Below are 23,752 nucleotides of genomic sequence, written 5' to 3'. Positions count from 1 at the left end.
ACGATCTTGTATGACTATGATCGTGAGATAAAATGGCCGACACATGCTTGACATTTGACGAATAAAAGTCCATATTAAATTATTTCAAGTTTTACATCTCTATACTTTTACTTTTGAGAACCTTAAAGGATATTGCGTATTACAGAAAACCGGCATGTGCAGTCGCGAACACTTAGATCAACATTACTCAAGCATTCACCATTGTGATTTGTGTTGTACCTAGATACATTGATTTTGGCTCAATATAACTGAATCAACCTCTTTAGTTTTATCTAGATTATACAATATGTCTTTAGTGATAATTGCATCCTTGTTCCATTTTGTCGTAAATTGCTTCTAATGTTATATTTATTGTATTTCCAGGTTGTGGATAAGGATAAACCCCCGGATGTACCATCGAAACAGAGTGGAGAGAAGAGGAAAGCGGATGAAAGTGAGCCGAATAAGGATCTCAAAAAGGTACGTGGATTGCGGATATATTTGTTATTTCTGTGTAATTGTTAAAATCAATTTTGATGTTTCTTTAGTGTGCGTGCTCCAGTTAATTACTTCAAGTTTTTTTTGTTTGAATATTCTTTAGATTTTAAATAGAAAAATAAAGTATCATCAATTGCGTTATTTAAAGATGTATTTTTAGAGCTTAATATTTGGGATTGCATCTGCATATTTCAAACGCAGTGATCACTACGGTTCTCAATTCTAAGTGGTTTGTAAATCTGTACATGGTTGAGAATATCAGTTTATAACATTAAAGAATAGACTTGTCTACGAAACAAGTGTTTAGGGTATATATTCTCGGAAAGATGTCGTGAAAGTGACGTCTCGTCTCGAAAAGTGTATCAGTTTTTGTTTGGAAGAGCTCTGTATGGTCTCGTATCTTGTCTCGAAAATTCTTATCTCGTACTATCTTTTATGGGGTACTAATAATGTATCTTCAGAGCCCGAAAACCTTTGTAGAATTAGCCGACTCAGCAGTTCGTTGTTTAATTACAGTTGCTTAACTACAGAGAACTTCATATTCATAGAACATGATATAAAACATTGAAATCTTACTAGAATATCCTTATTTTCGATTTCGACCTTCATTTGATTTTTCTTGTTTAAAAAAGAAAGAAATAAGTCATAAGGACAGGAAAAAGAAGTCAACCACAAGGACAGAAAAGAGAAAGAAATCAGACACAAGGGCAGAAAACAGAAAGAAATCAGCTACAAAGACAGAAAAAAAGAAAGAAATATGCCTCAAGGACAGAAAAAAAGAAAGAAATCTGTCTCAAGGACAGAAAAAAAAAGAAATCAGCCACAAGGACAGAAAAGAGAAAAAATCAGCCACAAGGACAGAGAAAAAGAAAGAAATTAGTCACAAGAACAGATAAGAGAAAGAAATCAGTAACAAGGACAGGGAAAAAGAAAGAAATCAATCACAAGAACAATCTACGTATATCGAACGCGATCTACACAACTCATTCAATCTTAAATACACTTTGTGTGGATGAAAACTTTGACCTGTTTAGTACGCATATGAAATATATGTTTAGTACACATATTTTCCTGTGCACAGCTTTGATTCCCAAATTATTGTCCATGCATTTCAGCTTGAGGTATGTACCAAATATGCCCCACATTTCTCTTCGAACGGGTCATCTGTTTTTCCGTGACGCGATCACAAACAACAGGTAACATCGATTTCAGTGTAGTGAAAGTAATTGTAGAAATATTGCCCCTTCCCTCTTAAAACTGGGATTTTCGGAAACTCTAGAGCACCTGTCCACTTACCTTATTGTTCTATTAGACTAAAAGTCGGCCTTAAATGTCATCTAGACTATCGCCAATCAGTTAAGCGACCCAGAAAGCTATTTATTCGACACTAACCAGAGCATTTTGGACTTTTTATTTTTCACCCCTTCGATGGCGAATGAACCTGGACTTTTGGAGTATCACTGTTAATCTCAGCGACTTCGAAAACTTTATATTCTACTCTAATATCGGTAGTTTTCAATTATTTAATATGCCACCTCTTTTCCACGTCCAACTCCTACAGATATCGTACTCCCATGCCTATGGGAACTGAACTTGACTTAAACAGCATTGGATGTGTTAGCGATCCAGAAAAGTATGGAATCGACACTAATATCGGTTGTTTTCGATTATTTTTACACATCACTCCTTTTCACACACTCTTTAGGAGTGCTAGGTATGTCTTGCCTTCATAATATTTTTACTCAGATTGTAAGTTATACGGGTTCCAGGTTCTGTTGAAATTGCTTCAGGCGTTCCAGAGTTATGCTGATATATATATAAGATAACCTATATTTATAATAAAGATTTGTTAAAATTAATAAAGTCGATTTTTTCTGCAATTGGGAATGTAAGTAATAAATAACCATAATATATTAACGAATGTTTTACTAGAAACAAACTTCTGGATGTAGGTGACACGAACTAAACTTTACGCCATATAATAAGCCTTGAATAACGAACCAGAAGTCGCGTGGTGCGCTATCTGGTGTTGCATTTTGTGATATGTTAAGGGCTTGAATGGTGGAATAAATTAATCACGGAGCAACGGGTTGCCATGCTTTAGGTACAGTGAAAACCTGATAATGGCACAGCCAAAATGCAATTTGAACAATACCTTCGAAATTTCAAAATTACGATAATAATATTCCAAACATAAAAACAGGATTGTAACTGTTTTAAGTATACTTTACTTATACACTACCCTATGCACCATAAGGTAAATAGATGGTCAAATTAGGTCAGTAGTCAATGTAATGTGTAAATCTTAAAATAATAATAAGAATAAGAATAAGAAAATGTTATTTCCGAATTTACTGGCGGCTTATTCATGTCGTTGTAGGTAAAGCCTATTTCCTTGTATTAGGAATATGTGGGTATCTTTTTTTTTTTTTCGTTTGAGAAGGATTTATTCTGGCTACCAACCACATTTTTTATTACTGCAACTATCCTAAGTTATTTGCGAGACGTCGTTTCGTTACCAAACGCTACGTTTATTGCTTGTAAGCTGCAAGTGCGGTTAAGGTTGACCTGAAACCACAAACCCTCCTAAATTCTGCTTCTAACAACGCAATATATTTGTATTTTTGTCATTGCAGAAAGACCACTGACTGTTAGGTTAACCAAAAGAGTAACGATGATTTCCTAAGAATTTGAACTCTTTGGTATCCAGTTAGTCAATATACATACATACATACATGTAAGTTTTTGTTCAGTATGTAAAATACAATTATTTCGTTATTTTTTATAATGTATTATCTTTCTTTTCGAAAATTTTACTGCACCAGTTGGTTTGAATATCTACGTAAGCTGTCTGTAATACAGAATAAAGATACTACATGGTATTTTAAATCTTGCGTGTTTTGGTTCATGTAAACGTAAGATTTATTTATATACAGGAAACCAATGGGGACACTGGTCTAGGCCCCCAATAGGGAGCAAGTACTACATAAATGAGGGCGTGGGGTTCAGAAGAACGGACCAAAGAGTCTCGTGAGAGAATGTGCTTCTAAGTTTATTAAATTACATAAACCGCCAAGAAGCTTATTTATTTATTTATTTTACGGCACATGATTTTGCTATTTAGACTAAAGAAGACCCTAAAGAAGATTCGAAACACGACGCAGATCCTCGAGGTCCCACTTTCGTGATTCTGATAATAATGATTTAGTTATGTTGTAAGTTGTCATCAGTACAAAATTAAAAACTTGGCATGGACTAACTAGGAAGAGAGGCCTCCGACTTTCTTGATGCAGGCTCACATTCTTTTGGGCGACACGGCCTTGATAAAAGCGAACGTGACCTTGTTTTAAATCATGTTGGACTTGTTTTCGCCATCAGTTTCAACGCATCTCCTTAAATATTCCACTATATTTTGTTAATTCAGGTGGATGCAGAATAACCTTTGAAGAAAGTAGAATCTAGAGTTTTCATAAGATACACCTTAGATTATGTAAAATTACACTCCTGTTACAAAAGCCGTAGGATCGTAGTCAGGTGATTGTATACGCCCCAATAATTATAACCTTGTTCTCAGCAGAAAGTTCATTAATATGCGGGTTATTGTAAAAATAGAATAGTTAAATGATGCTTTTCGCTTAGTTCTTCGACATGCTTCATCGTCTCCATATGTTCAATTAACATTTCGTTCACTCTTTATCATTCACATTACATACAATGATATTGGGCATTGATGATTAGATTTATAAAGAAAGAAATATTTCATTAAATATATCTTTGGAAACTAATGCGCCAGAACTTCATTTGTTTAAAATTGAACGTTGCGTAGCCATGCTTACTCATAGGCAATCACACAACACAGTAATGTACTGCTCGGTTGCATAACTACAAAAGCTTGGGAAGTACAGTTAATGTATTTAGTAGACTTATACATTATAAAGATTTGTGGAAGTTTAAATACCTTTTGCGTGAATAACATGTATTATTTTTAATCATTGGTTCAATCCAGGCTGGAAAACATGTTAAAAACAAGCAGGTATTATCTCCAGTTTATATAGCTATCCAGTGCAACCTCAATTATAAACGAAGATGAGTGGTACAGAGTTTTAGGAACATGGAATTCTGAAGTTTTTTTGAAACATGGCAGAATGTGAAGTGGAATAGATTGTGCAACAAATTTGTTCATGAAAATTAGAACTGATTTTTTTAAATTTTTAGGTGAAACCCGAATGAAATGTGTGTCCAATCCTACCCTTTTTAGACGAATATGGTAGTGTGCGTAAAGCGAAAAAAAAAATAATAATAAATAATAATTGGCATGTCACATGTGTCGTGTATATTATATTTACTTCTAATCCCAGGATATTTCTGTAACTTTAAGTGTATACTTGTACATATCAAACGCTTAATATTTAATTATTCAAAACAATATTGTTTTGTTTATTTCATCACTAGCCAGCGAGGAACTTCTACCTACGCAAACTAGGAAGCTCCCTTTCGTCACAGTTTCGTAAGGAGCTCCAGCTGAAGGACAAATAATACGCATGGAAATTATATGAGGTCTACTACAAAAGAGCATAACAAGCTAAAATTCACTTTCTATGAAGTTAATAGTGTCAGAAATTTTAGTTAGACTGTAGGTCACAATGAGGTTATCCATTCGTTTGCAAGGAAGAAAGTTTGTCGCGTGGTGATGTAATCTTGTAATTATGAATGTAAAATTTCTCTTTCAAAGTAAAAGAACGTTAAATTTTAAAAATTGACAGACAGTAAAAAGGATCACAGATTGCAAGCTTCAGTTTCGTCTGATGCATGTTAACTTCTGGAGAACATTTGCTGCCATCTAACGACAAAATGTGCAACTTTACTACCTTTGCAAAAAAAAAAAAAAAAAAAAATCAGAAATTCGTTTTCGTTCAAGAGTTACAGTGGTAAGTAACGGGAGGATGTAAGTCACCATTATCCGTTAAGGTGTTAACGGACTGACTCCGTTAACGAACTCGGCATGGTAATTGTTCTAGCAAAAAATAGAATTCAAAAAGTTACTTTCGTTCCAGTTATATGGTGTAACGGATGAACGTAAGTCACCGTTACCCGTTAAGATGTTAATGAATTGACTCCGTTAACAAACTCGAATTGCTCTAGCTATCTACTAAAAAAATGGAATGTAAAAATTCCCTTTCGTTCCAGACATATGGAGTAACGGATGGACGTAAGTCACCGTTAGCCGTTAAGATGCTAACATATTGACTCCGTTAACAACCTCGGCCGAGATAATCATTCTAGCTATCTTTTGTCAGAAAAATTCAAGAATTAGTTTTCGTTCAACAATTTTCGTATGATATAACGAACGGAAGTTCTTACGGTCGTAATAACATTACAATATTTTAAGTGATCTTCCTTGTGGCTAAGCGGTGGCTTACGCCCTTTTCCTTGGAAGACCCCTATTCTATTTACTGTGGTTCGGATTCTACGTTAAGCTGTGGATCTACGTCCCGTACAGTCCCTCTGCTCAGCGGCGCAAATCTGTCTTCAGCATTTGGGAGGGGGAGGACGGGTAAGACCTTCTTTTATTAGCGATGTTCAAAATATTTATGAAGTTAAAAATCAATCAGGATCAATCAGGATGATCAATCAATCAATCAATAAATCAATCAGGAGGATCAGGAAAGCAGAGTTGTCTTCAACATTGTGGGGCAGACAGACTAGGCTTATTTTAGGGGGACATTAATTTCATCTTACTTTTTTTGTGGCAATCGGACACAAATCATCATATTTCTCCCCCCAAAATATATTTCAAATCAGATTATTGGGGGGACAGTCCCCCCAGTTCCAAGATTGGAGGGAACATGTCCCCCTCATTCCTCGGGATTTGCGCCAGTACCTCTGCTGAAAGGAATGCTAAACTCAACTCAAATAACAAATAATAAGCGCGCCTTGCATGATCCTAATAAAAATATTTGTAAAGTTTATTTATATATTTATTTATTTATTTACTAGCTGAAAGTACCCATTCTTCGCATGGGGGCTGTATTTGGAAGTCAACGCATGTAGGAGTGTCACCATTCATCTCAGCGATCGCGAAAACTATGGATTTGACACTAATATCGTTCATTTTGGACTGTTTTTACATGTCTCGGTATCCTCCCCCCCATGACCCCCGGCCCGCTGCCGAATGGGGTGAATTTGGAAGTTAATGCAATCGGAGTTTCACCATTGATCTCAGGGACCGCGAAAACTATGAATTTGACACTAATATCTTTCAGTTTCTATTATTTTACACGTCCCGGTAAACGCCCACCCCTGGTTCGAATTTTAAAAAAAAAACGCTTCGTCTCAATCTGAGGCCTGGACTAAGGTACCCGTGACCAAAATTTGGTAACTCTCGGTCCACTTGTCTGGTCTCCAGGCCACACACAGACAGACAGACAAACAAACTCTTTATTTTATTTATATTATATTAGATTAGATTTATTTTGCTAAATTACGAAAAGAGAGGCCTCGACTCAGCTGCCCACCTAGGATCTTGGGTCTCTACGTTTGTGGGTGACAATAATAATAATTGATTGATTAATCAACTAAAACCCATACGAATGTTTGTTACACACATCACATGCTACAGTATTTGCATCTAATTTGATTAGAATGAATTGCTTTTACGCAAACAAGGAAGTTCTCCCTGTTAAACGCTACAATACGTTGAATGTATGATACCAATTTAAAAATTATTGATTAGATCTATATATGACGCTTGCAGAAATACGAGAGGTTAGTCTACAATATGACGTTCAGACAATACATTCCCATTGTTTGTAGAAAACAATATGAGCAGTTCTACCTATATGTATTATATTACTCATTGTTTGCTGTAAATAACAAATTCAATTGTGTACCTTTTAGCAAAACGAGTTGCATATGGTATTGAAAGTCACTTGATGCGAGTAAACCATTACTTAAAGACTATGAAATTTGTAGAACTGCGTTTCTGAATATTTATATGACAGTTCATTGTGGGATTAAATACGTCTTTGTGAATCTAGACACAAAAGATGCATTTCAATTTGTAGGCATTCATTGGGTTAACGTTTTTGTTTGTATGTCGTTTTCTGGTTTTCACTTGAATAATATGTGTGGATCGATTGTTCTTGATACGGTTTTGTGTTACAACACTTCGATTTTCGAAAAGTTAGATTAGGTACAAAAGTTTCTGGAGTTTTGCCCATTGGTTATTCATGCGTGGTGCGTACACAACCACAAATGTAACAACCTTTTGTGTGGTCAAATATTGACACTAGTAATCATCATAGATAGCTGGCATTATTAAATGAGTATGTGTTTCGCTTTGTTGGAGTTGAACTCTCTGATCGTGTACTTAGGTGATGGGAACTAACTGCTGTATCGCATGTCTATACTTTCTTTTGTATTTATTCTGTGTGTTCCTTTTTATCATAGAATTCCGAATGGTATGGCGTTTATATGCTTATACTTGACTGTCCTTATTACAGAATTTGCCAGCTGTGTCTCGTAAATAAATTCCAACTCTCCAATTTATGATTGTTTTAAACGATAGCTTTCTGAAAAGTCGGTTTTAAATGACAGTTTTTTTTTTCTGTGGAGTCCTGTCAAATTATGCTACCAAATTAATGACACGTTTTTGTGTGTTAAAAATTTGAACATTAAATGCAAAAATTTCATGTGTAATTTTCTTCCAAGCAAAGATAGGAATAACGAAGCGAGTGTTAAGAGAAAAGGAAAATATATTTTGGAATCTTACAGTAAGAATTTAGAATAAGGATTTTTAAATGCTTTATGTGGAGGTTTCTATTGTACGGGCAGGATTTACAAGAAGTCGAAACCGTATTGTGTAACCAGAAAGAATGGACAAAATTTTATGTTTGCAACGTAAAAAGCAAGGAGAAAAATAAGAAAGCTGGAAAAGGAGTAACAATATTAAATATGATTGAAGAGAGAAGGCGGAGCATTACGGTATTATAGAGGAAGAAATATGTATTGCAAATTGTAAGTGTAAGGATACGTAATTGGAAGGTTGATTTGAAACAGGATCAAACTTAAGTCAATTGGATCGATTACTCCCAATTGTTTCCCGCGGCTAAGGAGACCTGTGCCAGAATGTAATATATTATCAGGTTGTCAAGTACAAACAACTCAATTGCAAGTTGGTAGGGAACCGAGGTCCAATCAAAATTGTTTTCAGTTAAGCCCCGCATTTTCTAAGACTGACCCTGAATGAAATTGACTGATTTGTATTTAGGTCCGTTTTCAACACCGAGGCTATATAGGACACGACCTACAGTTTAAGGTGAAATCTGATGCACTGTAATGCATCCGAATATTTCTGATCGGAAATCAAACCCGGCACTTCGTGCATCAAAAGCTTGTGCTCCAGCACCTAGTCTGGGCACAAAGGCAATGAATTGGTGTTTTAAGTAGAGTAAATTGAAGACAAAAATGTTGCCAAGGTAGACCTTAAACTGAGAAATAAATAATTTTTTTGAATTTGATAATTACCCTAAATGTCAACAATTGACTAGTGTAATCTCCTTCATATCTTATCTCACAGACACCACATAAATTTATTGGATGCTGTTTTGATGGTGAGTGTTATTGCCTTCTCTCCTGATATTATACTTACCCTTGTAGTCGTTTATGTTGGATCCTTCTCTGGTTCTTTTTAGCAATGGAAAACATGCTGATTTAAAAAGAGAATGTGAAAACGTTTATCTTGATCTTACGTGGAATATTCTTATTCTCTCTTTTTAGAGAATATTTTCATCCAGTTCTCCTTTCTTAAACTTCTTGAAATCCACTTGAATTTTCTGAATGCCAAGAGTATTTACTGAAGGAGCTCTGTAGTTGCAAGAGCTAATGGAAGCAAAATGTTTCACAATATAACTCTTGTCTTCATTTACTGCCATCTGGGACCGAGATGACAATGTTTGCATTCGCTTTATCAGTTTTTTGTGTAAGTTGCTGTTTTTTTTCTTTCTTTTTTTCGCCGTTTTCTTGCACTGCTATTAAATCTCTTCGTTTGTTTTGCATTAGAAAAAAATGGACTACACAAAAGCGAGAAGATAACTTGAGAAGATAAACATCATTAACTTCTTACGAAACAAATCCTTATTTTTATAATTTGCATTTTTATTTAAATTTTATTCGTTTTCCTAGCTAACTCTACTCACATAACACAAACGTCCGTTGGACGTACCTTGGAAATACTACTGTTCGCTTATGTCCCAGAATGAAACTTCCCGTGGGATTTATGTGGGACATTTCTTGGGCTCTTTGCGGGATAATCACACGATTACTTTTGAATATCCAAAAACTGTTCCGTGTTAAGCACATTCCATTTAAATCCAATGGGGACACGGTAGCTCACTGGTAGAGTGTTCACCTCTGCAGCATGGGGTCTCTAGTTCCATCCTAGTTCGCGCCAAATGGGCTTTGTGGTGGGCAAACACCGTGTTCGTTGATTCACCGTTTCCTCCTACTTTATTTATTCTACCATTGCATTCATTTCTAATCATCGTCCTCTCCTTTAATCTAGCCGGTATATTCGTGGGACATAAAACAAAGGTTTTTAATTCAAGTATCGTTAATACTTTTATTATCCTCAAAGTTTCTGCTCCAAGTGCAAAGAATGCCTCCACAATTGTACGAGCCCAATGGGACGTTGAGATAACTTTCCGTGAGCTTTGTGGGTAATTTCAGTTAGGAATCTTAAATCTAACACAAGTCGATATTTAGCTTTCTTCCGTCAATAATGAGTAAAACTCTCACTTTAATACTCACGATCTTAGTCTGTAATTTTTGGTTTTTATTTTAAACTCAGAAACTAACGTGCAGCCTTCAAACTTCAGTGTACAACATTCGACTACAGAGTAGTAAATACTTAATTGTATAGAGACTGGCCAATCTATCCTAAGTAAAAGGACTCAACTAGAGCCTTAATTACACTCGTTCTCCCCCTGAAAATAGCATTAATGTCAAAACTAATAAGCGTACACAAATTAGTGTTTGTCTGCTTATAACCATGTAACCGAAGGTCCATCGTCTCACACTTACACACATACATACACATGCACACAAATATACATACATACGTACATACACATATACATAATGTGTAATTTTTAATTCACAATAAATCCATGTTAAAACTACTTTTTTCATAATCTCACATTCAAACTTTAATCACATTATCAACTCGGTAACAACCCTGTAATGTATAAAATTACCGGCATTAAAAGTAATTGAAAATGTCTTTGTAATGCAACCTCTCACACCAATTTTAAACCATACTTCGTCAGTATTATTGTAGTAAATCTAAACTACACACAATATCTTATTTAACCTCTTTATTCTATATCTATGCTTACATTTTAATCTCAATTCCTTAAATCAATCGTGTTTTGTAAACCTAACCTCTTTATTCTATATCTATGCTTACATTTTAATCTCAATTCCTTAAATCAATCGTGTTTTGTAAACCCACTATCTTTACTTACATCATAATATAAATCTTATTTAACATTCATAATCTTCCTCTAATCTTGTCTTAACATAACTCCAATCTATCTATCTTTCTTTGCACATATTACTCTCTTTACTATGTAACGGTCTATTATCATCTTTGTAAGCACTTTGTGCCATTCTCCAATATCCAACACTACTGATACGTAAACTCACGCAATTTAACTGAGCTCTCCATTTGGTCTGCGTGTTATTCGTGAGTAAGGATACGCGGAATCACCATTAGTATATATTTTCAAAATTCAAATACAATTCTGAAGCAAGTTTACCCTACAAAAAACTAACAATGAAATATGAGGAGGCATTCGGTTACTGTGTATATAATAAAGCCACATCGCAGTATTCACCTTGTAGAACTGAGGAAAAGCCCTGGAAAAAACATTAGTCACAATGAACGACTGTAGATTCAAACCCGGAACCTCTTGATTGTAAAGTGGAAATGATTGTTCAATGTATGATTCAGTATGTCATTTATTTCCTAAAGAAAAGCTCGGAATGACAAATGTTAGTATGGAGTTTCTGTTGTCAATGTTTGACCCGTTAATGCTAAAGTTGCAAATTAATAGCATTCTCGGATCCTTGTCCGGAATTGATTCTTTGCTTCGAGGGAGATAATCAATTTTTCTTTTCTTTTCTTTTCTTTTCTTTTTTTTTTTTAATTTTTCAAAGCAAATTTCAAATTTATCGAAATCTCTTTGCTATGTTGATCACGCTCGAAACAATCTGATGCATATTTTCGAAGTCTGGTTAATTTTGCGTGTAAATTTTAATAGAATAGTCATACTGCCTTAACTATAACATAGGGTGAGACAAAAGTCACGAAGGGGCTATAACCGTGAATATTTTTTTTTATTTATCAGTAGTTTCCATTGATGTTTCACAGACTTAAAGACCAATGGTGGAAGATAGTATACACTTATGTGTGGAATATATTCTTAGGTAGATATCCACCATTATGAGCCTCACAGATACGGGACCTGTGAGCATTGCCGCGCACTGCATCCTGTGAAGTGCACTGTGTGGTGTGGCATGACGTCAGAAACTAAGATTGAGCCATAGCTGGGCCATAAGATGATTTAGCCAATGCAGTAACAGTGACTGGTAATCGATATCGAATGTGATTGAAACTTTCCCAGTGGGAGCTCATGTGGTTCGGATTAGACATTAATCAGTAGGTCCCGTCTCATATAGCCTCGCTGCTGAAAGGAGCGTTAAACTCAAAATCAATTCAACTCAATGTGATTGAGACTATTGTGCATCCTGCAATGGAGAACATGCTTGAGATGTGGTTTCAACAAGATGGAGTCATGGCACACACGACATGGACCTCAGTTGGGTGTTTGAGGACCATTTTGGAGGTTCATCACACTGACACAAATTGGCCCTCCCTTCGCCGGACCTCACTCCACTTGATTGTTTTCTTTGGAGGTATCTGAAGAACAAAGTGTATGTGAAAGTGAACAAAGCACAAACAATATAGTACTTCAAGGACAATATTCGTACAGAAATACGGGCACTCGGACCAGAAGTGTTGACCCTATCATGAATTATGTGCAACACAGGGACCGTATCTGTGAGACCTATGATGGCGAACACCTACCTGAGATTATATTCCACATGTACGTGTTAGCTATCTTCCATCCTTGACTTTTAAATCTGTGAAATATCAATGAAAACTAATGATAAATAAAAAAGTTATTCACAGTTATAACTCTTTCGTGACATTTATCCTACCCTGTATTATCATAGTATTTCGACTATTTTAAAAATGTTTCCTTCCAACATATGCTGTGAAATTCGTCCTTCTGCGAGCCACATTCTGGGTTTTCATTTACGAAGAAATCTAATATATATATATATATATATATATATATATATATATATATATATATATATATATATATATATATATATATATAAGCACTTTCACTATAACTCTCTGTTGGCGCACTGCTTTCTGCATTTGCATGTGATGCTGCTGTGGTACTGTTACTGCTGTGGTTTAAACTTAAGTGCTCCATTTCCCCCCTCTCTTATTGCAAAGAGAATATCGCCACTACGCTCATGTCTGCACCAAGGAAAAACAGAAGACAATAACCCAATTCTGGTATGAAGTTATGTCAGAAACTGAAATTCATCGAAGACATTCAACATTCAACACAATATGGGAATAGCACTTCATCACGAAGAAAGGACGGGGTTTTCGTAGGGTTTTCGGGCTTCGTGCCCATTGAGACTTTCGATCAGGGCACCAAAATATACAACATACTGCAATACCAGGCAATTTAACGGAAACCGGATTTCCATAAGCTCTGAGCGAGTGGATAGGGGAGTTTGAAAGTTGGATGAACAAGCATGATATATGAAGAACGAGTAGGACATCGATCAACTTCAGCAAAATCAAAACGACAAAATTTTGTGCAAGATAGTCTCAAATGAATCGTAGGTCCATCATTATAAGCTAGAATCCAGATAGAAGGTGGGGAGTGCAAAAAACCTAGAATCATTAATGAGAAAGAAATTTAAGTCTCAAACTTCTGCGGGAAAAGCAATGCTAAATATGATTTGGTACTGCAAAAGGCTTATACTGAAAGGTTACCTGGAAAAGGGACGCAAAGTTAAGAGTGCAAGATATAGCGATTTACATGCCAACAGTCTGAAGCCAGCAATTTGGACGAAACTGCGAGATCTATTGTCAAAGACAGTATTTTTGTCGCAAGATCACTGTACTCTGTTCTTCCGTGGTGCACAATGCCAACGGAGCACCCATGTTCTCTTTCCAATCGAAGGAAGAAAATGGAACAATTAAAATCAAAGTTTTGAAGCTTTACGACAACAGTATGCATAATAACATAGAGGTAGTGCGCACATTCTAAAGAGAGTTATAACGATTTTTGAGTTTTTCTGGTAGTATTATAAAATTAATTCAAGACTATATATTTCTTAAAATTAATGCAAGCTTTCAAAGTGAATTTTCTTTCTTGAACAATCCGATAATGAAACAAAAATCTTTCAGTAAAATGTTGAATAAGGGAAACTGGGCCAGTTTCCATTAACCTCATTAGGCGAAGATATCATGTCACAGATTTGTCCCATATGTCACTGATTTGAAACAAAGGACCATGGCTCTCATTGTTCTCCCTTCAAAAATGATGGTTATTAACAGAATTAATCTCAGTAATATGAAATTATATTATAAATTAAGGTGGATATTGTAACCAATGGAAATATAACAATCATTATAATAACAGCATGCCTTTTGTAAAATATATATATTTCAAGCGAATAAATTATCGTAGAGGGAGCGTTTCTCAAACTTGTGTCGAGTCTGCTAAATGACATTTTATATTATTTGAGAATAGAAGATAGTAATTTCTCATAGCTTCTGCGTTGGTATGATCCTAAAATGAATTTAGAGTGGATCGTTAAGACATCTTCACCTCCTCTCGTTTAACATTGGCAGTAAGTACCGCACAATTACCCTCTCCTTCTTTACATGCTAATTATCCGTGGCAAATCTTTTGTCTTCTGTGATAAATGATGAGGTTTTCCTTCTTTGTCACTGTGTTGGTATGCATGACATGTAAACTAGGAGTGAAAGAGGAAAAAATTGTACTCTTAAAAGACTATGAAGTGGTGCTGAACAATTCAGCTATTATTATAGGCTTCCATAATAGAACTCATTTGTCGTCTTGCCCTCATTTTCTCGTTTGTCTTTTGCTAAAGATGAACAAGAAAAAATATGTAAGAATTTGAAGAAAACAAAAGTCAAGAGAGAGAGGAGGTTGGTTGGGAGACTACATGATAAGAAGTTATTGCGATTTTCCTTTCATTTGTCTTCGTTTAGCTTCGTTAAGTGATCTTAATTACAAGCGTAAGTTCTCTTCTTTTTTCCCTAGTATAGATGTACACATACACACTAGCGAAAAAAAGTGTTACTTTCTTTTCTAATTATATATGGAGCGCTGGTGGTTTCATTTTCCTTCCCTTGTTTCGATGGGACACAATACTAAATTTGTGACAACTATACATAATCAGGACGTTTATTTTGAACAAAAGATCTTGTAAAATGACAAGAGGATGTGTTGGAAACGGATGATAGACTCTCGAAAATCCAGTAACTACTGAGTATTTCTTATAGGTTACTTTTCTGTTTGTGAGAATCAAATCTTGCAACTTCAATTCCACTGTAATCAAAGTTGTGAAATTTTGTACAGATACGTAAATCCACTGATGATACAATATCGTGCAGGTGCGGATTAGTTCAATTAGCTCAGATATTGACTTATGATTTACTTATAAATTATTATAAATTATTCAAATAAAGATAATTATATAAATGGGGATGAGAGCTGACAGCACACACACAACTAATATTGTGGAGAGTTATACGTCAGTGCATAAATAAGACTCAACAATTTCAAATGATAAAATAGCAACTAGATTGGGTAGAAAGTAAAAGAGGGAGAGAAGAAAGGCTTTAACTATTAGGAAATGAGCACGTAATTATCCTTCGTTCTTGATGATGCTGTATTTGTTCCAATTGAAGTGACTCTCCGAAGTTGCTGCGAAACTTCCTGGGTTGTATGCAATGAAACCAGTGCATTACATAGTCTTCACTACAAAACCAAAATTGAGAAATATTCATGCATACATATTCACAAATACTCTATACGAAAGAAATTCGTGACTTCAATATTTTAAATCACGATTTCTAATGTGCCACCTTGGTTTGACGGTTCTCACATCTCGGTCTTCTTCTGATTCAGGTGCTGATAGATGGGACAGTGGGAAGTTTCATATATTTTTCCGCTTTCCACTTTATTTTGATGTAAGAAGTATTGTAGAAGTATTGGGTTCGATCCCAATATCGAACTGACGGCCAGTTACCGGTATTATGTTCCGCCAGACACACCATGAGGAAGCAGCAAATTTTTCCTGTTTTCTTTAATCATCTGCCACTTTAGATCTGCGAGTCTAGCTTGTATATAACAAGAAAACAAAATGAAGTAAAAACAAAAATTTCTTTTCCATATGCCAATCAAACACCTATTTCCTTCCGACACACTCAACATTCTACTTTTAAAAAAAAAAAAATCCTCCCATCTCTCAATGTTTTACTGTCCTTCTACACTTTCCATCTATCAGCACCTGACTGATACACACTAGCAAGAATCAGAAAAAGACAGAGATGTGGCATTTGACCAGAGAGGACGTTCAGAGTCTTCGTATTAGAGGAGAGGTACCTGATCGTCTAGCCAAGCCCAGGTTCTGCTACCAGTGGACAAAGTTGTGAAGATCGAATGAGTTAGAGTTCGATTACCAGCCATGCAGCATCTTGTCTCTAATCTAAGTATACCAAAGTTTTAATATCGATTTCGAATAAGGATGCGCACGAGACAAGATTTGAGGCTGTCTCGTCTCGAAAATGTACTGTAAAAGTGATGTCTCGACTCGAAAAACGTATATTTTTCTATAGGAAGAGCTGTGTCTCGACTCGAATTTTGTCAGGATAATTCTGTCTCGACTCGACTCGTGCGCATCCCTAATTTCGAACAAGACCAGACTTTCTTCTGCATCAGAGCACTGTAATGTCACATATTAGAGAAAAACCTATATCCTATACCCTTCTGCTTATACAATTTCAATTTTTCTGTGCTTTCGGGAAGTAACAATGTTAAGTTAATGGAACACCTACACTCTTGTTTTAAAATTCCTATACCCATTTCCCTTTACTATTGAGCTAATATGAACACTCCTGCAAAGCTTCTTGGCACAAAAAAAAAAAAAAAAAAAAAAAAAAACCGAAGACAATAACATTCAAATCCTTGTCAATGTTTTTCCCCTCAGTTGTCTTTTTCATTCTACTATGGATGCGAGAACTATGTTCGCTGTCTTTCCTTTCATTTGAACTGTTCTTTTACGTATGGTGACAAAACCAGTATGTGCTCACTTGTATACACAGTTTCGAAATAATGTATCGTTATGCATTTCAATGAATGTCACTTCTTTTTTCTACAGTTAATAAAAATTCAACATGTCTTATTTCACTTAAAAGTAGAAAAACAACAGTTTATTCCGATTTGCAGAGATTGACTTGGAGATCGAACATGGCATCTTTGGTTTACTGTTTCTGAAGATACCCGAAGTGGACTTAGAAAAGTTTTAGCTCAAAATAGCCTTAATCAATGCTCTCGCATTCTTTTTGGAATATAGTTTACATATTATAGGCGAGGGTAAATGGTCGATTAGTTATTTCGGAATTTAACGTTTCTTTTAGGAGCGAGGCTATGTGAGAAATTAAATGAAATTTCTAGTTTATCGTCCGACGATTGTGTACCAAGGCTAAGGGAAACTGTGACGATGATAATAAATGAAGTAGTTGAGTAAAGAAGGTGGGAAAATCCCGAGAAAACCCACGAACACCACAAAGCCACTTTGACAAGAGCTGGGATCGAACCAGAGACTCCAAGCATCACAGGTGAGCACTCTATCACTGAGGCCTCCTCGAGAAGCTTATATGAGAAGCTTATCAAAAGATTAACCTGGAGTTCCAACCATATGAGCTTGCACCTTCAATCGAAGCCGGGTCTCCCGCACCCAAGGCACCGTACACTAACCATGTACTCATGATGGAGTTCTGAAAATAAAAGGCTTCGTAGATCAGTTTTTAAACAACTTTTTTAGGAAAGTGATTTATATGAAGATACTAGATTTTTCAAATAAAATAAAATAAAATCACTGCTTTTAGATTGTTCTTAAACACTAGTATTCCAAATCTTAGAATATTCACATATAAGAAGAGAATAATCTTCGCCTACCTGTCAATTTTCTTTCTGATTCCACCACTTTATATTCTCTTTGTGATCGTCATCTTTCAGTGACTGGCTTCATCTATCACAGCTAATGTCTACTTGAGCTAAACGCAGGCCCTAATGTCCAATTAAATGCTTCTGAAGCCCACTAATGGACATACTGAATGGCTGTATTGTTAGTTGAATAGGGTACTTTGAATGAAATCTGCTTGTGCAAACAGCGTTAGTAGTTTACCCCATTCACAGCCATCCGTTCGTTTATTGGAATTTCTCCAGAAATGCAACCGGTATACAAGGATTCATGTTTTCTTCAGTCAGGGCGTTTACTTCAGCTTGTGTAATGTAAAGATAAAATATCAATCGTTCGTATTTGTTTTCTGTGCGATGAATATACGTACGTTACCATCAAGAACTACTGGAAATTGAATGTGCAGTCTTGTTTAATAAATCTTTCCCACCTACCTTGTTTTAAGACGCCATATTCCGACAAGTGTACATACGAAATTCTAATGTTTTGGTTCTAAATATGATCTCAATCGACCAATGAAAATTCTTATTTGTTTGGTTTAATTCCAACCGTGGATAAGAATTAAGGGCTTCTCAAAGAGAAATGGATGCCAGTTTTTTTTTAAAGACTGTACATTTTGTTGCAAATAATATACAGAATTGTTAAATCGGCTTAATCCTGTCTTTTCGCAATAAATAAGTAAATAAATAAATAAAAAGTGAAGTTCACTTGACGCCTCCAAAATTGGATGTGGACTAGAGCTGAGAACATTAGGTGGATCAGAAAAACAATAAGAAATTGAAAATAGTAGAAGATAAACAAAAATAATATTGGATATAATTAAATCGAGAAAGATAAAACGATTAGATTACTGAAAGAGGAACTAGGGTATGAAGTACATGATATAAAGTACGGTAGAAGAAAATAAATCAATGAGAGAAAAGATGGTTTCAGAGTTTGTGTCTGTGCTTTCTACAAGAAGGTACTATTAAGTTTCGGCTTTAGAACACAGTAGTATCTGTGTCCAAATTACAACTGGCGCTTAGATCCGGTGGAGTTGGCGCATGCGAAGATGACCATGTAAGATCAACTCTCACAGTATAGGCCGCCGTTCTCCACCACAGTATCTCGCTTCCAAAATAGGTGGATTGCAAGAGCACACCACCGGTTCTGGTGAGATAGTATCAAGATTCATGATTTGTTGTGTATATATACTTTCTGAAGATAATAATCTAATGTTGCGTCGTTTCTTTACGAAAACTGATTTAGTTACATTCTAAAATATTGTTTCCGACCTTGATAAATGTACCCTATCTTGAGGATGAAAGTTCAGGTGGACTCAAACGGGGAAAGAAGGTACAGAGCAAAAACTGTAAATAAATAGATATATCTAATAAGGTTGTTACTAGAAATCAGAATCTATTGTGGCTAAAAGAGTAACATTTGTGCCTTAATTAATTGAGACCCGAGTCGATTCGGAAGCTCCTGTAGTTGAAACTTCATGTTAAACTGTAGACTAGCCATTTCTAACTATACAATGTATGATGCTGGAGCACATTTTTTAGAATCAGAGAAATACCGGTAGCTGAGAGAAGCACGAGCAATTGAGCAAAGGAAGGGAAAGAATGGGGTAGAAGAATGTAATAAACAAGTGTTGGCAGTGTACAGGTAGAAATGGATTCTTCAACTACGTATGCCTGAGAAACCTTCGACTACACTATCTCGATGTTCTTATTTATCTGTCACTACTGCTTTCCTCGAGGCCTGATTTTCTGCCTGCTTCTCATTTTCGTATGTTTTACGGACAATGACAAGGGATGCAGCAATGTTGCCAATTTAGCCATTTTCACACGGTATCACTATAATTTTTGGTCAATTCTGCGTTCGTAGCCATTTGTGAGTACCGGTAATTGAATACCATCCAAATCAAAACGTTTATAAAATTACAAATAGAAACAGAGTGAAATACGATTTACTATTTTGCTAATCCATCTGCTTGTAATTATACTCAGTGTGCGAATTAGATCATCTATATTGGGGGGGATAAAATTAGGCCAAAGGACATAGTCTGAAGGTTCAAATTTCAAAATGAGACAATAAATGCCTTACCCCCCATATATATATATATATATATATATATATATATATATATATATATATATATATATATATATATATATATATATATATATATGTGTGTGTGTGTGTGTGTGTGTGTGTGTGTGTGTGACATCTGTAATAAATAAGAGATTTATTAATTTAATAAATCTACCGACAATAACTATGCACATATATATTGTCTGACATACACACACCCCACTAAACCTTTCTGAACGTGTTTTAATGTTGTACTCACTCTTGTCCCCGTAGCTCTCTAAGGTTTATTTAGTTAATAATTCGGCTCGAGCGATAGCCATGATCACAAGCATATGTTAATTTTTCCACTCATATTGAAAGCTTCCACTTTGCATTAATACATACAGGTTGCGAAAAGAATCCTACTTCAGTGTTGTGAAAACCACTAAAATTATCAGTTAAACCGGACTTTCTTTCTTTCTTTCTTTCTTTCTTTCTTTCTTTCTTTCTTTCTTTATTTATTTATTTATTTTTTAAGAAAATCTAGATATTGGCCTATCAAATAAGAAATGGATTGTTGCTGGTCCCGATTTCTCACATCAAGGTCAAATCGAAGGCCAAATATTTAAAATATCTCAATTCAAATTTCGAGCTTGTGCTTCTACTTCCCGCTAAAGCTGTGCTCATCACGACTTTTTTTTCTCCAAATATCGATTCCGTGATGGGCACAGAAAGTCAACACTTAAAAATTACTTTACTGTTAGGTTGAAGATGAGCTGATTCACTATGGGCTACGTTATTCAAATAAAATAAAACATTACACTGAAGTTTTTTAGACAACATTAATTGCGTGGACAGCAAACTGTACAGCGAAAAGATGGAAAAATGAAGGGTTAACTTTTAAAAAACCCGCTCCAGTTGAAATCAGGCCCGTAGCTAGGAGGGGGCGAGGGGGATGAGCCCCCCCTGTGGCTACCTTCAGCTCCCCCTAAAACTTTCACCAGTGTTTTAAATGCTTCTATATAAAGAAACGAGCAATGCATGGAAACACTGTTTTTGTTTTATCATATTCAGACTTTGGCCACAAACTAAAGTTATGAGAAATACTTTGTCGGAAGTAACATTTCATTTATTTTGCCAACTACACTCCTTCAGTATTTTTATAAAAATAAACCAGAATAAACCAGATGGTTTTGTCTTCTTATTCTGTTTCAACCCGATTGCAGTTGGTATACAAAGAACGCCGTTGTCAGGCCTGGTGGCTTGTGCCATAAATAAGTCATCTTCGAATTCAAGGAGGAAGGTTGGGGATGGAGAGTTGCTGTTGTAAAATGAGTTTGGGGGGGGGAAGCCACCAAACGAAAAGAGAATGAGAGGAAGTGTTTTGTCTTTTTCTCCACCTCGCCAATTTTCATCGGCGTACAACAGAGGTTTGAAAATATAGATTTTTCATGGCAGTACAGTAAATCTTCTTCTACGATCCACAAGTACTTTCGTATGTAGGGTCAGTATAGTAGGCGGAGTGGCTGTTTTATTGCCCCTTCTACTGCCTCTCTTGGTGCCAGTCGGTAGCCATCAGATTTTCTTCGACATCAATAGATAACATTTGTTCATACGCGTAGTTCGTGTGCGTGCGTTAGAGAAGTCAATGATCCGCAGTGGTGGGTGTTTGTGCTTTAGTGCCGCTCGGAGATACGCATAAGTTTGTGTCTTGGTGGAAGCTGTTTGAGTTTTCAGTGCATTAATGACTAATGACTTTTATAGTAATTAAGCGTCTGTTTTAACTAATTGCGTGCGCATCGTGATGTGTTTTGCGTTCTTTCTGCAAGCACAGTGAGTTTTTTTTAATTAAGATTTCAGTGTAAAAATGGATAAATTTATAATACGTACGAAAGTCACTAGTGACCCCGTTGTTTCCGTTCCATCATCAGCGAATGACAAAAACAAGAATATCAGTACTATACCACAAGATATTTCAAAACCGGGGGAAAATATTAAACAAATAAAACTGGAATCTTATCCTCGGAATAAAGACGGACGATGCTTTCAAACGGAATGGTTTCAGAGATTTACGTGGTTGGAATATTCGCAATCCCGGGATGCTGCGTTTTGTTACGCATGCAGACAGTTTCAACCTTATGGATGTAAAGAAGTAGCTTTTACATCTAAAGGTTTTAGTAACTGGAAGGCCGCTCTTGACAAATCAAAAGCAGGTTTAATAAAACATGCCGCAACAACCACACATATCGTTGCAATGAATATGTGAGGAGAGAAACAAAAGCGCACAGCTGTAGGGAAACCAGTGTCACTTTTAGTAAATCAAAGTGTACTTGAAAAAAATCAGTATTATGTAAAGAGCATCGCGGAAATTATTCAGTTCCTAGCTGTGAATGAATTACCAATGAGAGGGACTTATAATGTTGAAGAACACGAGGAACAGAGCCTCTTCCGAAATATGTTTGAATATACATTAAGAAAGGACGAGAAACTGGCCGATTGTTACAAACAAATTCCTCACGGAAATCCAGAATGATATAATTCAAGTGATGACAGATACTGTTCGAGAAAATATTGTTGATGACATTAACAGTGCAGATGTGCCATGGTTCACTCTATTGGAGGATGGAACACGTGACAAAAACAATCGAGAAAATGTGGCTATCGGTATTCGATATGTGAAGGACGGAAAAGTTCGTGAGTCTATTTTAAGCATAGAAACTCTGCCATCTCTTAGTGCCGATTCCTTTGCCGATCTCACACTTAATGTTCTTCAGGACTATGGTTTAGATTGCACAATACTGTTGAGCCAGTGTTACGATGGGGCTTCTGTGATGAGCGGGAAGAAGGGTGGAGTGCAAGCAATAATACAGCAACGACTAGGACGTGATATTCCTTACATACATTGTTTCAATCACAGATTGCATTTAGTAGTAATTAAATGTGTGAACGATATTCCTCTTGTCAAACAACATTTTGATCAGTGTGTCATGCTTTATACTTTCCTTAAAAGAAGTAAAATTGCTACTTTGTATGAAGGTCGGAATCTTGCTCGTCTTTTAGAACACCGTTGGTCAGGACATTTACGGGTAATACAAATAATTCGCGACAATTATATGGAAATATTGGAGGTGCTAAAGTTGGTTAAGAACGGGAATTTTAATGGGGATGAATTAGTAGAAAGTACTGGACTTATTCTGACTGTTGGGAAGTTGCAGTTCCGATTTTGTTTATTATTGATGAAAAAAATACTTGAAATTCTTCATCCTGTTGATAAAATTCTCCAGTCGCATGAAGCAAGTTTAAGTACCGTACGAAATCTGGTTGATGCTGCTGTGGAAACATTGAACAATATTCGAAATGATGAAACGTTTCGAGATATTGTAGGTGAAGCAAATCGCATGATAGAAGATACCCACATTGAAGAAGCTTGTTAACGCCCTTCAAGGAAAAGAAAAATAAGTACGTCACTACAGGATTTTGTTGTAGCAGAAACAACTGGTGTAGGGAATACAGAAGTTGAGTGTTTGCGACAGGTGTTCTACGAGTCGACTGATTTAGTTCTTATAGAAATTAACAGACAATTCCACAGTAACAATGCTTTGTTGGACGCAGTTACTTCAGCAGAAAATCTCGAGCTTCCGAAAACAGACTACTTATCTTCATTAGGAATTACCATACCGTCTAAAGAAGAACTTGCTGTTGCAAAGGCGTATGTTAGCAAATGTAATTCTTCTGACGCCTTCAGTGAAATATATAAGGTTAAAATGGCTTATGAAGATACTTATGCTCTACTTGCTTCTATCCGAACATTTGCATGCAGTACCGCGTT

General features: G+C 35.9%; 2 protein-coding genes across 2 annotated transcripts in view; both read left to right on the top strand.

Annotated features, from left to right (window-relative positions):
* LOC145683461 (uncharacterized) overlaps positions 1–22,456 on the top strand; it is a 436,142-nt gene extending 413,686 nt beyond the window's left edge. The window contains exons 2-3 of the mRNA XM_081754825.1: positions 364–459; positions 22,268–22,456. Of these exons, the coding sequence (XP_081610951.1) occupies positions 364–459; positions 22,268–22,456 (285 nt within the window). The remainder of the gene's footprint in view (positions 1–363; positions 460–22,267) is intronic.
* A 13-nt stretch (positions 22,457–22,469) lies between these two features.
* On the top strand, positions 22,470–23,357 carry LOC145683371 (zinc finger MYM-type protein 1-like). The gene has a single exon (XM_081754734.1). The coding sequence runs from the start codon at positions 22,470–22,472 to the stop codon at positions 23,355–23,357; it is 888 nt and encodes a 295-aa protein (XP_081610860.1).
* Positions 23,358–23,752: the final 395 nt, after the last annotated feature.

Source organism: Thermobia domestica, chromosome 1 (genome assembly GCF_964235325.1).
Source record: "Thermobia domestica chromosome 1, izTheDome1.hap1.1, whole genome shotgun sequence".
NCBI lineage: Eukaryota > Metazoa > Arthropoda > Insecta > Zygentoma > Lepismatidae > Thermobia > Thermobia domestica.
Note: the sequence above shows the minus strand (reverse complement) of the source record. Positions and strands in the feature narration are given on the sequence as shown.